The sequence below is a fragment of the Sander lucioperca genome, chromosome 4, assembly GCF_008315115.2.
Source record: "Sander lucioperca isolate FBNREF2018 chromosome 4, SLUC_FBN_1.2, whole genome shotgun sequence".
In the NCBI taxonomy this organism is placed as follows: domain Eukaryota; kingdom Metazoa; phylum Chordata; class Actinopteri; order Perciformes; family Percidae; genus Sander; species Sander lucioperca.
The window spans coordinates 13,215,270-13,233,554 of NC_050176.1; the positions used below are offsets into that span (position 1 = coordinate 13,215,270).

General features: G+C 39.8%; 1 protein-coding gene and 1 long non-coding RNA gene across 2 annotated transcripts in view; one reads left to right on the forward strand and one right to left on the reverse strand.

The window, feature by feature from the left end:
- LOC116043075 overlaps positions 1 to 3,246 on the reverse strand; it is an 18,850-nt gene extending 15,604 nt beyond the window's left edge. The window contains exon 1 of the long non-coding RNA XR_004103370.1: positions 3,160 to 3,246. This is a non-coding gene — a long non-coding RNA (uncharacterized LOC116043075). The remainder of the gene's footprint in view (positions 1 to 3,159) is intronic.
- The window catches only part of slc2a15b (solute carrier family 2 member 15b), a 21,705-nt gene extending 5,552 nt beyond the window's left edge, over positions 1 to 16,153 (forward strand). Inside the window, exons 3-12 of the mRNA XM_031289584.2 lie at positions 4,951 to 5,111; positions 5,503 to 5,627; positions 6,536 to 6,681; positions 6,943 to 7,075; positions 7,291 to 7,478; positions 8,820 to 8,930; positions 10,457 to 10,558; positions 12,141 to 12,216; positions 13,461 to 13,588; positions 15,052 to 16,153. Coding sequence (XP_031145444.1) covers positions 4,951 to 5,111; positions 5,503 to 5,627; positions 6,536 to 6,681; positions 6,943 to 7,075; positions 7,291 to 7,478; positions 8,820 to 8,930; positions 10,457 to 10,558; positions 12,141 to 12,216; positions 13,461 to 13,588; positions 15,052 to 15,279 — 1,398 coding nt within the window. The 3' untranslated portion in view covers positions 15,280 to 16,153. The remainder of the gene's footprint in view (positions 1 to 4,950; positions 5,112 to 5,502; positions 5,628 to 6,535; positions 6,682 to 6,942; positions 7,076 to 7,290; positions 7,479 to 8,819; positions 8,931 to 10,456; positions 10,559 to 12,140; positions 12,217 to 13,460; positions 13,589 to 15,051) is intronic.
- Positions 16,154 to 18,285: the final 2,132 nt, after the last annotated feature.

The window sequence follows — 18,285 nt, forward strand, 5'->3', positions numbered from 1 at the left end:
TCAGGCCACGCCCCATTTTATGACTTTTAAACCGTTTAAGGTAGACTATTGTGTGAGGTATTATTGAACTCAGCAGAGAGGTCCTTTGTCTTTGGTCATGGTTTTGCCCGCCCCCTATGCTTAAGCCACGCCCCTTTCATAACTTATGACCCGTTTGACGTAGACTATTAAGTGAGGTATCATTGAAATCAGCAGAAAGATCCTTTTTCATTGATGACGGTTTGCGATGTCCGACGGTCGCACAAATACACAGGCGCATGGAGCGGCGTCCACCAGTAACCCCGACGCGCAAGGAGGTGCGAGGGCCCGTCCAACGCTGCTTGCAGCTTTAATTTGTCTTGGTATTCGAGAGAACACTTGTCACAGTATGCAGCCTATATACACACTACATATCCGTATACATGTACAAACAAACTACATCTAGCAAACATTGAGACGTTGAATGAATCGGGACTGCGACTAGTGACGTTACTAGGGCGCCTGCTGGACGTCCTTCCGGGACGATGTAGCAACGTCAAATTATGTCATAAACCCAAAACCAATCAACTAAGTCACAAAATAGTAAAGTAAACTATTGGTTTTGCCCTGGATTCAACCCCTGGTCTCCAGAATGAATGTCCTATATTAGATCCGCTGATCAACCATGATGTGTTGTCAATTATGACTTTGTCTGAATTTCTGGCAGAGGGCCATGAAGGCAAACGTCTTCCAAATGTGATCCAACAGCGTGGAAAAAGTCTTTTGTTTCTTACAAACCGACTCTGTTGACTTATTGTTTTCAGTTTTTAGCATGTATGAAGCTGCTTACTGTGTATCACTGTGTCAATGAGGTCTCTCGACTTTCAGTAGGGCTCTATTTTTGTGCAGGAATATTGCTCAGGGTGCACACAAACGTCTTTTATGCATGTCATAGTGTAACAGGTCGAGGCTGTTTAAATGATAAATGATAACTTGTTTCCAAAAGGCCTCTGTATCCCAGCAGTGGCCTCTGAACTTTACATCATGATACTGCAGAGTACTCATTTCAGTTTCTTAAGACTCACCAGAACAGTTGAATGGACTCTTTTTCAGGAAACCGCAGGGCACAGAGCTCCAGATAGCTGGGAATATAAGAGCAGGCAGCACAGGAACAAAAACAGAGACACAACACTGACAGATAATAACATCCAAAACACAAAATTCACTCTGAGTGGTTTCTGTGCCACAAGAAATATTTTAAATGACTATGTAGTTCTGCTCACAGTTGAGTTCTCATTTGCGTAGTCTCGCTTTGCTGCTGAGGAGGGTCTGGCGAGTCCACACAGCATTCTGGGATGGGAGAAAAACGTGCTCTGGTTTATTGGCATTTCTTTAAACCAATCAAAATCGTCGTCACTAAGCGCTGCACAGAGCCCCGGTGCGGCTGCAAAATAGCCTCGGGAAGGAACTTGTTTTGGTGGAACGTGTGTACGCTCAAAAGTTGTTTACGTCGTGCAACAGAAAACTCAGATTGGACAGATAGTCTAGCTAGCTGTCTGGATTTACCCTGCAGAGATCTGAGGAGCAGTTAACCATAGTCATTATAAATACACCGGAGTTTAGAATTCCAACACAAAGGAAGCGGAAGGTAATGGAAATCAGGTCGAAAAAAAGGACATACCGTGGATTTTCCAGCGCTAATGGAGCAATCCCGGAAGTGGAAGGTCGAGGATATTGACCATCATTTGCGTAAACACTGCTAAAAAAATTTGGCCACATGTAAAGTGAACATTGACTGTAAAAAATAACGGACGTAGCAGAAGTGACATCACCAATTGGTTTGTGGACTGCTATTTGAAGCTTCGTTTTAGATTTGGTTTGGTTTATTGGTTTGCACACATTCATAAAAAAAAAAAATACAACGTATCTCTTTCACATAGAAAGAGAAAGAGTGTGTGCTGGAGATGTCAGAAACCCGTGGGGGGCTTATAGCGAAACCTCACCAGCATTTACCAGCAGTACACAGACAATCGGCAAACCTTCCCTTAATTAACCAGCTAGAACTAACCAACGCTAGCATTAGCTGGCTAGCTAGCTTGGTTGGCCGAACGATGACAAGACATTTTTAGGTGAACAAACTGTTCCAATTAACTTTGATGAAGTGACAACACAGTGAGAGAGTCATAATTAAAGACAAAAAACATGGAAAACATGTTCACAGTGCCTGGGATATGCATTTTAAACCCTCTTTTGGTTTTCGCATTGGCTTCACTTTTCAGACCCGGAAGCTTTGTCCATTATTTTTACAGTCTGTGGGCCTAGACCACCTCCGAACATGGTCTGAGTGATCGGATCTCAATGCATCCTCAATGCGTCCTGGGTGCATTCACACCTTAGAGCTCTCTACTTGTGATCAGGTATAAACATATACACAGGGTGATTTCTGGGTCATTTCAGATGGGAGACACACATCAAAGGACTGAAATCACAGGACCTTGTGGTTCATCAAGCCAATCGAAAGTTGAATTTTGCGTAAGATAGAAATATTGTAGCCTAGTACATTAGGAAGTAATAAATGACAAAGGAAAGGATGTTCTCCCCTTTTTCTCCCCCCTCTCTGTTCACACACACTCACATTCAGACATATAACTAATTTCTTCCTGTCATCCTGGTCCCTCTGAGGCTATGCCCCTGAGTGTCGGTGAACATTACTGACCCTAAAATTAGACTTAAAGTATAAAGCCATGCATTGTGTGAGCAGTCACAGGACACACAGATGTTCACTCATCCTGAATATCCTAAAAGGTTCTGTATAGACTTGTAAGAGGATGTTTAATTTGTGTTGCAGATTTAATGTTTTTAGAATGACAATACTATGCAATGTTGTATTATGATTAAATCTGAGGTATCATAGTGATGAAAAGTATGTCACGTTTGCTCATAAGGTACACACTTTAATACTCCTTAATAAAAAATGAATAACTTCCCAAGAATTAGTGAAGAAGCGGCTGACCAACCAGGTTGTGGACTTCCTCTAGACAGCAGTTAAAACTAATGATTTAACATTGATCAAGTGCTTAGCTGAACTTTCTGCCTTTGTCTGCTTAGTCCGCCTATCGGACTTTTTTCCTTTTTTAAACTTTTAATTCAACTTTTCTTTAGTTTTTACGTTTTTGTTTTTGGAGGCTAAAACTACCACACAAATCGACACTGCCAAGCCTTCTACTCACCAATACCAGATCGATCACACACAAAATGGATGAGCTACAAATACACACGGAACTGCTGCTTGATATTTTGGCTGAACACATTTATCACGGACGGCAGCTAGCAGCTAACAGCTAGCAGCTAACAAGGCGAGCTAGCTACCAGCAGAATCGAGACAGTGTAGGTGAATTAAAACAATGTCTGAGTTGAAAACGCATCTTGTTGTCACGTCAGGGCCCTGTTAATGTTGCACAGACATTTGAATTGCATTTTGTGTCTGTTAAGAGGCACAAAGGCACTCTAAAACTTGCCCTGACAACTGCCGTTTTAGCTCAGTGGAAGCTTGTACACCTAGCTGTAGCTACTCCGTGTTGCCTGCACCGATTCGGGTCGGGGGTTTTTCAAACGAAAGTACACGCATATTTATAGCGATCAGATTAATGTAAAAATTGGCCGGAATTCTCCTTTAAAGTAGATTTTCTTCGGGGTGAAATTACGTGGTATTGGATCGGTGCATAAACTCTTTACTTGCCGATACTGCAGCATTTAAGGCAGTCTCGGAGGCTTTTCCAATACTGGTATCGGTAACAGGACATCTCCAGCCAGGACTCCGTTGAAAAAGAGATTCTAAATCTCATTGGGAATTTTGCTGGTAAAATAAAAGTTAAACTAAATAAAAACATTGAAAATGAATGAAGGCTTTTTACTTTTGAATAGCAAGTATATTGATTACACTCACAATATTTGCTGGTTACCTCAGTTAATTCTTGCAAAATCAGCACTAGGCTGTTGCGAGGTGCTAATAATTATGAACATTAAACTGGTGATTTATGTGTCAGAACTGCACACTGACAGTTCATACAGTTCCCTGCATGTGTTGGAGACATTCTTGGGGCAAATTGGAGGCACACTGTCCAGAGTTCCATAACAAAATTGTCAAACTAAAACATCTCTCCTCTTCATCACTGAACTCCCTCAGGACCACCCATTCCTTCTAATGATCACTCTGCGTCCTCACTTTTTTTAACAAACAAAATAATTGATCTTTTAATCTGTTGATCAGTGTCAATACTAACACTGCTCGCACAAATTAAAATGAGCTCTTATTTTCTCCATCTCCCGTTTCAGTTTTCTGATGTCTCATTTCACTCATAGAGAGTGACTGAATTGGGTCTCTTGAGATGAATTGGATTTAATGTAATGGACTCTCCAGGACAGCCTGATCTCAGTGGAGTCGCCACTGTTACACACAAACCTGAAGGAAATCTGATTTGATGCTGCTGGCCCTTACCGTAAATTTCTGTCACACCCTAAGACTAACCACTGTCATTTTATCAAGCATGCAGTTTATGATCCCTTATCTTGAAATTTTATACAACTTTGACTGTGGGGGCTCGATGAGCTTCCTGTCTACTCAATACGGCAGCCTCTCCCGCTGATTCAAACAACTCTTCATCCCATCCCCCAGTGCAGCGTACCCCCAACACGGTGGAAATGGCAAGACTAACGTTGACAGTTGGATGCGTGGCACTGTGGGAAATGCTGATGATGTCAAATTTCATGGCCATGTTTATTGGAGTGTAGAGGTATACATATCCAATCTTGAAAGTAAATATAGTCTTTTGTAAAAGCAAAATAGGATTTGTTGGAAAAACAAGATATGATACTTGGGAAAAGAGGGCAATAACCTGTAATTTCACATGGTGTATGTAATATGATAATGGATTTATTTATCATTTACCTTGCTGGACAATGTTAAATTTAATTATTTCTTTCTTCAACAAGTACATCAAAGACTTCTACAATGAGACGCTCGTAGAAGATTACAACTGGACTCCGGATGAGAAGCAACTCACCGTCTTGTACTCCCTCACCGTTTCAATCTTTGCTATCGGTGGGATGATCGGGGCCCTGCTAGTGGGCAAACTGGTAACCAAATATGGAAGGTTAGTGTGTGTGTGTGTGTGTGTGTGTGTGTGTGTGTGTGTGTGTGTGTGTGTGTGTGTGTGTGTGTGTGTGTGTGTGTGTGTGTGTGTGTGTGTGTGTGTGTGTGTCCTCGAGATCTGACAACACACAAACACACGTAGCAGAGCTACCCACACCCATGTTTGTACTGTTGCTTAATTAAATAAAACATCAAAAGAGAGAAGTTGTCTCCGTCCGTGTTTTAAACAGACACACCTGGGGCGAAGTTGGAAACCAGAATCAGCTTTAACACACACATGCAGAATGAATATTTGTGTTTGTGAAATGCCATAAGCCTGTGCTTCTGACAGGTTCATACATCTTATTCTTAGGACACACAGTGACCCCTTATTTTTCAACATTTTCAAACAGGAAAGGGACGCTGGTGAGATCTACTGTGCTGGTGTTTATAGCGGGAGCTCTTCTGGGCTTCAGCAGAATGTGCAGGATGCCTGCGATGGTCATTATTGGACGCTTCATCACAGGAGTACACTCAGGTAGGTCTGTCTGTTTCCTGAAAGACCGAATTTAGTTATAATGTGTCAAATTCTTACTCGACACGTAAGTAGCTGCATGTTTTTTGTACCTGCAGTATGCAGAGCTGTTTCATGTGTTTTTGTTGATTTGCAGTCCTTCATTTTGAAATTGCTTCTAATGTTTTGATTTCATTTTTTAGGGATTCATTTTGGTATCCATTCCATTTTTTTTTTTTTACGATAATTAGTAGACTTTCATTGACTGGATAATGTATGGATGTATGTGTGTGTGTGTGTATGTGTGTGTGTACATGTGTGTATATATACTGTATAATCAAGCTGGGCATAAAAAAAACTAACTACAAACAAATGCCTGTGGAAATCAAGTTTCTAAAATTTTGACAAGAAAATTTGCTTTCTTTTTTGTTTTTTGTTGTGTGGATTGAAACATTCTCATATACTTATGAAATACAACATTTATAATATCCAACTACGTTGGCCTTAAAGGACAAAACACAACGACATTTCAGAAATCACATTTCACAAAACACAACAGCAAAAGAGAAAACAAAACAACATTTTAGAAAACACAACAGAAAAAATAACGGCATTTGGTGAAACCGGAAAAGGTAGGTACGTATTGGACAGTAATCCCTTGTCGCTGATTGGATGCACTGTCAGTCTGTGACAAACGGAAGACCATAAAAACGAGAACATTGAATCCTATGAACAAACAATCTGTCTTTTTTCAGGAAGTGGACAAGCTAAAAATGTACCCTAGACACCCAACACATAAATTACATCATAAGCTTGTGTGTTTAATCTTCATGAAAATCATATTTAGTCTAGAATTAATATTTAGCACATTCAAGTTATGCTGATCTTCGCCTGGTTAAGCCCATGGTTTTCCCTCTCTTTGTTTCCCACAGGTATCTCTCTCAGTGTGGTGCCGATGTACCTCGGTGAGATCGCCCCCAAGAACCTGCGAGGCTTCTTAGGCCTCGTTCCCAGCATTCACATTTGTCTTGGTGTCTTCATCGCTCAGGTCCTGGGACTCCATGAACTGCTGGGAAAGGTACTAACATTGTGGCATTCAAACGCTAGGTCTACTGTCAACACTTGAAAGGAAATGTCTCAAGTTTGTTTCATTTATCCTTTATAAGTGTTTGTTGACAAAGTTCTGATGTATGAAACAGCTGCACAGAAAAATTAAGATAAAAAAACACTACATACTTATTACAGATTCTAGGCTGATTAGTAAAAGCTGCTGATTGTTACATTCATGTAGCAGGGTTCTATTAAGGTGTCATGTTTTTTTTTGTTTTTTACTACACAGGAAGAACACTGGCCTTTGCTCCTTTCCTTGGTGGTGTTTCCTACCACCATCCAGCTGATGCTGTTGCCATGGTTTCCAGAGAGTCCACGGTACCTGTTGATAGAGAAGGAAAATCTTCACGCCACCATTGCTGGTTAGAAATCGGACTTTTCCTTTTCTCCTCTCAGAGTACAGATTGTGTCATCATTTCTCTTAACAAGCTGCAGTTCTTGTTTCTCTTCTTTAAAATCCGATAACAAAGCAAAATTTAAAATCCGATGACTAAACTTGTTAATGTCTCTCTTTTTATGATTGAAGTTTAGGTTGATGTGTCTTCAGGTAAAAGCCTTTTTTTTTCTTTCCTTTTAGCCCTGAAGTGGTACCGCCCTAAAGGAGACATCCAGGCGGAGGTGGATGAGATGCAGGAGGAACAGCGCTCTCTGTCCTCTATCCAGACCGTCTCTGTTTGGGGCCTGCTCATGGACCGCTCTGTTCGCTGGCAGGTCATCACCATTGTGGTGGTCAACATCGGCATGCAGCTGTCTGGCATCGATGCGGTAAGTGTAAAAAGCATTGTGTCCTGTCTGTCTGTCTTTGTGTGTGTGTGTGTGTGTGTGTGTGTGTGTGTGTGTGCGCTCACATTTTAGATGTGCAAAGACTGTGCAGTTATTATACGAGAGTAAGTCATATTGCTACATTCCCAGCTGTGCTCCACCCATCTGCACCTCCTCCTGTCCATACATCACAGTCCCACATGCAGCCACTGAGTGACTAAGCAGGGGGCAACAGGACCACGCCTCATTATCTACTGGTCCTCTCTGTTAGTGCTACCCCACATGAGAAGGTCCACCCAAACACACAAAGTCAAACACATCTTTATACTCATTGCTCCATGTGGATGGAAGCTCTATGCATGCTGGCTCACATGCTAGCACCATTTCCCAGCAGGGGTACACCCCACTGGGTCCCACTGTCCCAGAAACACTTGAAGGCTTGAAACATCCAGACAAACGGTTTGTGCAATAAATCTGTGACACAAAATACAAAATCAGACATTTCGAGAGAGTTTAAAGTGGAAACGTGCTTGTTGTCTTTATTTAATTGAGCAAGACAAACTACAGTAAATAGATTTATTCATAATTAGAAATAAATGTAACCATGAGTAAATGAAGAATGGGAAAAAGAAATGGCAACAAGAATGAATGAATAGGTAAAATTACATTTCTCTGCTTGCATTTTCTTTTTATTATGTACAAATCTTTTTCAGCTAATGTAATGCATGACGTCCTTATCCAAAAGACCGTATACTGGTGGCAGTGGGTCCTTCCACTTGAACAGAATCATTCTTCTATAGAACAGAAGGCTATCATAATATGGGAGCTTTAAGTTCTTCAAATAGTTGTGTTTGTGTATATTTTCTGCTTTGATATAGACATGTGAACGCAGTGATGAAATGGTATATGCATGGTTACTAAATCAACAAGACAGCATTTAACCACACCAATCAAGATCTTGTCCACACCTCATCAATGATGGATGTTGCATCAGCAAAGTGTGATTAATGAGAATACACAAATTAATTTCAAGGGGATTACTTGTCAGAAGTCCATACTGATGAAACGCGGTATCTCAAATGCATGAGTGATGTTCGGCGTGAGGATAATGATCACTATGATGAATCACGGGAAACGCTAAATAAACAGAGCGACTTTTTGGCTCCTTGTGTATAAAAAGAAAAGACAAAGTTTGACTTTGTGTGTGTGTGTGTGTGTGTGTGTGTGTGTGTGTGTGTGTGTGTGTGTGTGCGTGCGTGTGTGTGTGTATGTGTGTGGGGGGGGTCTTTCTGTGGTTCGACATGTTCATCATATTAATAGACTTCATGTCACTGTCAATTTCAGATCTGGTTCTACACAAATGACATTTTTAGCGACGCAGGAATCCCAGAACCTTATATTCAGTACACAACTGTGGGGACTGGTGCCATTGAGGTCATCTCTGGGATGCTGGGGGTGAGTAGACATTATCACACTTTAAACACAATAAGATGGCATTATTATGTCTGTATTTTATGACAACGAATCGAGTAGTGCATCCAGGATTTGTTGCTTTTCTCCATTTTACATCATTGTAAATTGAATGTCTTTTGGTTTTGGTGTGCTGTTAAAACAAAATAAACATTTTTATAGACTTGACAGTTAATCAATCAATCATAAAAAAAAACTTTGACTTATTAATTCATGATTGAGTTGCAGTCCTCTATTTGTTGTGTAGTGCTTAAACAGCAGACTTTAAATGAACGTTTTGACAATCGATTTATTGTTTCAGTAATTATCAGTGACAATCAAGTAAAAATACAAAACATTACAATGTGACAAGGAGCGGCTTTTCTCTGTTTTGGATTGTAAAATTAGTATCTTTCTGATGGACTTTGTGACTGTTAGTGACACAAAATAAGACAAAACACATTGAAAATGTCCCTTTGCTCTGGTAACTTGTGTAACTTGTCACTTTTACATTTTATAGACTGAATAGTTAGTCACCAAATTGAAAAAAGTAACTGACAGATTAATCAATCATATAATTGCTAGTTTTAGCTCTGATAATGTGCTGTGTGAGAGTCATTTGTTAATGTATGTTCTAAGTGAAAACAAAATTAGTTTCCCAAATTCCCATCTTTTATCTCAATCGTCATTTGGACTGATGTCTTTCTCTGTTCAGGGGGTCAATATTTTACCCACCACAGAACTTTAGAAAGAAGAAGTTTAGAGTTACATATCATGACTGGGATAATTTATCAGTCATGTAGTATGATCAGGTCCTTTTCATTACGCTTTTATGGTATTTTATTGTATCGTTTGTGGTTGTTTTTTTTGGTCTGTATGTGAGTTGTGTACTGTATAAAGTCCCATCTAGGGAAGAGTTTTGCAAACTAGATTAGTCTTTAGACCTTTTTAAACAGCAGACATTTTGACTTGTCACAGCAGCAAAAGAACATTGTAGTTGAAAACATTAAAAATGACTGAGTTCCATTTAGGTGAGCTGCATCCAGGGTCCTCGTATTGTGCATGCTGACTCACTGTCATAACTTACAGGGACACTTGGTGGAACTGAGCCATCGTTAAGTAAATGTGTTTCACCTGTGCTTTTCCTGCTATGATGACTCAACTGTGAGAAAGGTCTATTGATACTGTATGGGCCACTGGTCTATGCTATGTAGGCTACTTCTCCCTAATACAAATACACATTGAATAAATACAATTAGTTACACAGCACATATCATTTTTTTTTAGATCTTCTATACTGTACTTTTATTCATTCATCTAGTCTTGGAGTGTGATGTAAATGTGCCAGATGTAGCCAAATGGCTAATTGTAGTTGCCCATTGTGCTACATGAAAGATGGAATACTCTATGTATTGTCTGTGGTGCACCAGTAATCATGATATGGGCTAAAATAAATGATCAGAGGATAAAAAGTAAGCAGTTTCTTATTCCTTGATGGTGTCACAGTTCTTGCCTCTTTGTCCGTTTTGCAGTGTTTCACTATCGAGCGTCTTGGCAGGAGACCTCTGATGATTGGCGGCTTCCTCTTCATGGGTCTCTGCTGTGCTGGGATCACAGTGACTGTCCTCTTCCAGGTACAGTGTCTTCTAATGCCCTGCTCAGCTAAGAATATATTAACATTAACTTGCAGATTGTGGCATAGGGCATACAGTACATTGTTTTAAATAGGGCTAAGGACATTACCAAATTTACATAATAATTTACATAAACTAAAAGCTGTGTCTAAGGCATGGTTGTTGTTTGTTTTCTCCATAACAACATCATATAAGTATAGGTGCCCTTATGAACATTGGGAAGTTTATCTAAAGCTTACATGAGGCTTCAGCAGTCTGAGTTAAAGGGTAACTACCATTTTTTTCAACCTGGATTTTCCTATGTTTGTATGTCTAAGTGACTAATGGGAACAGTCTTTGACATTGGTCCAGTATTAAGTGAGATCTCTGCAGTCGGAAGCGGCGAAACAAGCTACAATGTAAGTTAATAGGGCAATTGTCTAGCTTGTATTTATCTTCACAAAAGTGCTTGTTTTGCCACTGACAGGCTCAGATTAATATTCTAAGTGTCTGACAACATTATGGAAAGGATTTCTAAGGAGGTCGACCTTTCTGTTAACGAGTAAGATCCTTTTTTTAAACATAAAAACATCTGTGAAATTGCTTTCGCTAAAGCCACCAGACTCCATGTAAATAAACAGTAATTTTAGCAGTTTTGGTTGAAATAAACACATAGTTTACCGATTTACATGTGAAAATATTTTGGCTCTATACACGCTAAAAGTATAGTTTTTTTTAAATGGAGTCTGGTGGGTTTAGCACTAGCGACCTCAGAGCTGTTTCTGGTCAAACACAAAAAGGTTTTAAAAAGGTCTATCTCTGTAGGGATCCTTTCCATAGTGTTGTCAGACACTTAGAATAATAATCTGAGCCTTTTAGTGGCAAAACAGTACTTTTAGTGTACCAAACTGACGCTGAACATTTGCCCCGTAGGGTTACATTGCAGCCTGTTCTGTGGCTGCCGGTTAGAGCGTTAATGTCTTAATACTGTACCAATTTCTTGTGAAATGAAAGTCTTTTTTTTAGTATTAAATCCACTCTTTTTGTTTCCCTGTTGAGCTGCAAAGGAAGCATATAACATTATATTATATATATAATTATACTAAAAAGGCTGTAAGATTTGGAAGATATCCACTTGATTTGTCTAACTCAAACAGATGAAGCCTCATAATGGCTTCAGATAAACTTTTTATCACTTACATTGAAATCATATTATGGAGAGATCTCCTAATAGCCTGCATGAATAGGAGGAATGATAACAGCAATGTTTGTACTATTTTTTTGAAACAGTTGTGAAATTGGGAACCTATTCTTTTTAAGATTAGAATGACAAAGATTTACCAGATCATTAGTGAAAAAAACAATTACGTACAACTATGTTCTCTTCAGTAAACTAGAGTTTGGAAAACCTGTCTACTTATAGTACAAACAAGAAAGTAATTATGAAGTAAATGTCAGTAGCATGGTACGGATATGTTACATATGATCAGAATCATTAAACATAGTCAAATAAATAATCAGGAAAAACTGGGCAAATTGCATAGCCTACTAATGTTTACAACTTGTGACTTCAGACTCATGACTTGTGTTTGACCAATCACAGGCGCAGGTGTCCTTCATGCGCTACATCAGTGTGGGCTGTGTTGTTGGGATTATTGCTGGCTTCTGCATAGGTCCAGGTAAACACTTCATTAACCCTCTCTGCATCTCACTTGAAACCTCTTTTAAAAATAGGAACATTTCCAGTCCATACATACTGCACTAGATTTGGGCGTCTGTCGGTGTGTGAGATAACACTGCTCCCTGCTGGAAGCTTGCACAATAGCAGGCACCAAATCTTTAAAAAAAAAACAGCACCACTCCCTCCCTACTGCTGTGAAGACTGTGAAGAGATATTGTATTTCATTAGTCTTGTAAATTAGGAAATCTTAACTGCCACACTACATCCATTCCCACAGCCGTTTGTACACTGGATGAGTTGAGTGAAGTGAATTAAGAGGCAATAGTTTACAACTTTGGGAGCCACGTTGAGTGGACCTGCGAGGATGATGAATTAGAACGATCCTGGTTTACATAGCGTCATTCGTCAAGACGGCCACAATCTATACCTTGGCACGCGGACGAGGATTTCTGTTGCTGCAATTAGACTTTTAATGGCTCATTGTTCATAAGCTAGCCTCGATGAATACGGTTTTCTTCAGACGAAACCTTGCATGCACAATGACGCCCCCCCATACATACCGCAGATGTTGACAAATTATGGCCTCGTTATTGGTTTGCCGGTATTAAACCTTCCTCTATGCAATTATCATGCACAGATAATGAGGACATCATTTGAAAAGCTCATCATTAGAGCTTTTACTCATGCATATTTTCTCCTTCATAGCTTTCACTTCTAACAATGAAGAATTATGTGTTTAAAGCTAGGACAACATGGCATAGATCCTGCATATCAAACTAATGACTTGTACAAGTCCTGGCTAAGCTATTCTGTTTCTTGTGGTTCCGAGTTGGACTTTTTCCAGGTTGACAAACATCCTTCTCTCTTGTCAATCTATGATCACTGAGTAATAATGAAGACATAATGAAGTGCATGCAGAAAAAGCGCTGTAATATAATAGCAAATGGGGCTCGAGGAATGTTTATCATTTGTTTTATCATTGTTCTGTTTATTTTGAATGACTGCCAAACAATAGTCCTGAGTAGGAATATTGATAAACTAATTGATGAATGAAGACGCTGGTGTTAATTTCACAACACCCAATAGATTCATACTGCACTGAGTGGTTAAATGTGATTTGTGTTATGATAGGATGCCTGGTTAGATCAGACCAACAGATGAACCGTATGTGAAGTGAACCATGTTGTCAAAATGTTTCCTTTAAAATAATACAAATGTGGGTTTTTTGTGTGTTCTGTGTAGCTGGTGTGCCTTTCCTGATCACTGCAGAGCTGTTTAAGCAGTCACACCGACCGGCTGCCTACACTGTGGCTGGATGCCTCAACTGGTTGTCCAACTTCACCATTGGCTTCGTCTTTCCTTTCCTAGAGGTAAGAGCAAACTCAAATTCTGCTCTTGGCTTCTGATTTTGAAATCTCTTGATCCTGAAACGACCGAAATGTGTAGCAGATCTCATGGGTTTACTGTCTAAAATACAGTCAGGTTCATTTAAAAAAAGAGCATCTCATGTGTCCAAATGTTTTGTATATTTTGCATCTTTAGTCTAGTTGGCATTGAGTTCATCCTGACATTGCATCCAGGATCTGTTGTGGCTTCACTCGCGATGTCAGACACATTGCAATTATGCTATGGGCCGTCTGGTTTTGTTTGAATAGACACGACTCCCCAAATACCAATAAAATTACTAATTAAAAGCGACCTTGCTGTCTCTCATCGTCCTCAGTGTTGGTCTAGTCACTCTAGTGGAACAGACACAAAGTAAAGAGGATGTACAAAGTGTAGAGTAATGTACAGATTAATATACATAATAAAATAAAGAAAAAATAGAATGCAGAATAAACAGTATAAATACTGATATAGATATATGTACCCCGGCATTATATAAATGGACAAAGTTAGCAGCTAGCTGGTGAACATAGTGGAGCATTAGCTACAGACCCAGATATTGTCAGTGAATACCTAGTTTTGCAGTAGCAGACCTATCTACCACAGCGCTGTGTCAGCGCTGAAGTATGGTCTGGCTACACCGCCTATCTACTCTAGGATAGAGGGAAAAAATGCCATGGCTCGTTTGTATTTCTTTAAACCAATCATAGTCTCGCATTGCCAGACCCTCCTCTACAGCGCTGCAGAGGAGGGTCTGGCTAGACCACACAGCATTCCAAGATGGGATAAAAACGTGTTCTGGATTATTGGCATTTCTTTAAACCAATCACAATCGTCATGGCGGAACCCCGGTGCTGCTGCAGAATAGCCTTGGGAAGGATCTTGTTTTGGTGGAACATGTGTATGTTCAAAAGTTGTTTTAGTCGTTCAACATAAACTCGGATTTGACAGATAGTCTAGCTAGCTGGATTTACCCTGCAGAGATCTGAGGAGCATTTAACCCTCAAAAATCGACCGGAGTTTAGAATTCCAACACAAAGAAAGTGTAAGGTAACTGATATCCGGCCGAAAAGAAGGACATTCGGTGGAATTTCCGGCGGAAACAGAGCAATCCCGGAAGTGGAAGGTTGTCGATATAGATTAAACCAAACACAACCATCCTTGGCAGCACTAAGTCCTGATACGGAGAAAGCAACAGGGGAAGGACAGGCTTTGCTGGGACGCGTGAATACCTAAATAGAGGAAATGGAGAGTGAATATTGGACTCCCATTTATCAGGTGGCCAGAAACATGACTCCAAATGAATGCTAATGTTGCTCCAAATCAACTGCATATGTGTGTAGCAGCTGTTTGCTAACAAGTTCTCCACAAGAACACTATGTGTTTTCTTTGATCATGCATTTGTAGTGTTTTATTCAAAGTCAAACTGTGTGTCCTCCCATCACAGATGTCTTTAGGTCCTTACTGTTACCTGATCTTCTGTACGATCTGCTTGGGAGTGGCCGTCTACACAATCTTCATTATTCCTGAGACCAAGAACAAAACCTTTATGGAGATCAGCCAGATGTTCGCTGCCAAGAACAACATCCTCAAAGAAGAGCTGCATTCCAATGGGCATCTCAAAATGGCTGTGATGAACGGCTATGGAACCCTTGGCCGCCACGACGAAAAATAAGAAGGATTGAGGAGGTGGACCTACATGCAAATTATGTTCTCTTCTCTAGAAGACCAGATAAAAGGTGGAACTTCTGTGGCCACGAGGAGATCTGCTGCTTCATGCGAAAACTACAAAGACCATACACTTTCTACACGCACACTAATTCCTGTTTTAATAGTTAATCCCCAGTCAAAGTGCAGCTCCTGTACATTATGTGGGACAGAAGTCACACAGTCATGCGTTTCAACAGTCATGCGTTTCAAATCAACCATCAGTGACATTTTAATCCGTTTCCCTGCATCTTAAATCATTTTTACGGGAGCCGAGTTGGTTTCACACAGTGCTCTCAGAAGTTTTAATCTTCGCATTGGCTTCACTTTATTTGAACACATCCCATGATCACTTAATTGTTCATAGTCAGTGTTGAAGTCTGTCTTTGTTGCTCAATAAATACTGATTATGTTTATTTAGTGACTTGGCAATAACACCTTTGAGGCAGTGCTTCAATCAGTGAACTAAAGGAAGTTATGAAAACCATTTCTCTCATGTTTGACTCAGTGGTTAAAAAGTCACGAAACATAATGTGAATAATACAATAGTTACTGTTCCTGTTCGTTCAGTGTTCAGCTCAAGGTGAATGTCTTGACGAAGAACTTGAGCTTGTGTTTACTTTCGTCTTTTGTTCAGTGTGTGTGTTTTGTGTCTATTTTAAGAGAGCTGGATAATGTGGCTGCTGTAAGTATCATATATGCACATATATTGTTGTTAAAGAGCTATAATTTATCAATATATCAGTCATTTCTTTTAACTGGCCTGTTTTGCAAGACCTCATTGTGTAAAATATGGTGGAAATAAAATGAAAACTGTTCAAGAATATGCAGAAACATTAAAATATGTCCCGTCTGTTATTCTGCAGTTTTTTGCTGATTGAGCCTCATAATCACAACTAACATACAAAAATGAGAACAAAAGAAATTGGAAATCTGGAAAAGTTTACCCCGCTGTAAAAAAAATAAATAAATAAAAAAATAAACCCACTGTGCCATCAAATACGGAGCGGCTCTTTTGTGTTACCACAATGTTAACTTCATATTAATTTAGCTGTGGTGATGCCCAATAACTGGAAGTTGCCTCCATGCACAGAAAATTCCAACAAAAAGAAAGATCGTTATCTGGCATTATTGTATCTCGCCAAAAACAACCATAAATATAACAAAAATATTTGCAATTACAGCAGAAATACACATACATCATGAAGCAAATAAAATGTAGGTCTTAAAAGCACAATCAAAATGATTCCCAACACTGACATAATAGAAAAAGATTGCAGAAGAAATACTGAAAACCTTCTGTTCTAAAGGGCAAGAGTGAAACTAAAACTGTAGCCTCGAAAGCAATAAGGCACCCGTACTCTACAATGGGTTAACAAGTTGTAACTAATGGCTAATATGTGGTTTACAAGTACATACATGGTTTCAAAGTTCATTCTTGACCATGGAAAAAGCAGTTGGGGAAAAAAATTCTCAGCATCCATTTAGTGGCTGATCTGGAGCTTTCAATCATATGACATGATCTTTCTCAGCAGATAGAGTTTGCCCAGTTGTCATGGAATTGTCGACTGTACAACATCAACATGAAGTCCTTAAAGTGGTCAGAAAAAATGGACATTTCAACGTCTACAATTCCATGACAATTGGGCAAATTTCATCTGCTGAGGAAGATCATATGATATGATCAAAAGCTCCGGAACAGCCAAATGCTCTGCAGCTCTTTTGTAGAAGGTCAGAGGTCAAAATGTTCATTTGAGGGGTCTTCCTGATGAACTCCAGAGCTAAGAAGACAAAACAAGTGTCATGCTGGAGGATTATAAATACTCACCCAACAACCCAAACGTTGTTCCTCTTAAGGCCTAATAAGTGATTTATGAAGCATTTATGTAGCCATTAATTACAACTAATAAACTCTTTATAAAGGGTTACTTATTAGCAGGTGCTACACATATAGGAAGTATTTTTTGCACTCTTGGAAAGACTGCACTGAGGCTGATAACTCCAGAACAGACAACAGCCTACAGGGGAAAAAACATCTTTAAATGTCTTAGTGTTGTAATAAACAATAAACCAACACACTTCCATCACTTCAGTGTCTATGATACTGTGTATTTAATATAATCTTGATATCTGTCTCTGGTTCCCACAACGAATAAGACTACATGCTCAATTACTGAAGATCTGTGAATCTGTCCTCAACATGTAAATGAGATATTTTGGAGTTCAAGTCTTTCTAAGGGATGTTATGGCCATCCCCTGGTATTTTTGTCATTCACCTCAAACTGTGTAGTGTGATCATAATTGAGTGAAGAATCACACAAATAGCAGCGTTCTTTCAGTGTGTAAAACTGACATCATCATGACTTCAGTCCTCTGCCAGCCAGGGTTACAAATGTGCCATACTATGTGATGTTGTATGGTAAATTTGAGAGTCATTCAGTATGTTGAAGGATGGGAAGTGGCGCTCCTGTCTCTCTCATCTCTTCTCACTGCCTTTAGGCTGGCAGATCCATCTGTCAGCCCCTACACAAGGACCCTGCAAACCCCCAACTGAGGCAGAATGGATACATGTTGTCCCTGCTTGTCCTGTTATCACAGAGGAGAGAGAGAAGAGGGTCAACCGGACCAGTGTTGGAAACATCAGCATCACATCTGGATTGTTTTGGTATACAGTAAAGAGTGTCACAGCACTTTCAGACATGGCTTCCTGTCACAGAAATGGAGGGGAAAAGGTGATGCAAGCTGGGTGATTGAGAGTCAACCTTTGGAGTTGTTGATTTGCTGCTGAATGACAAATGGACATGGGAGTTTGAGTCCTGAGAGAGGACAAACAGGGGCCGTGTCGCTGTTCATATGTAACGTCAATCCCAAACAAAGGGCTCCTTGTCACTGAGACCACAGTACATTGCTGTGGATAATCCCACAGCATTGTGCACATGTGATAACACACTCACACACTCTCAGGCTCACTCCG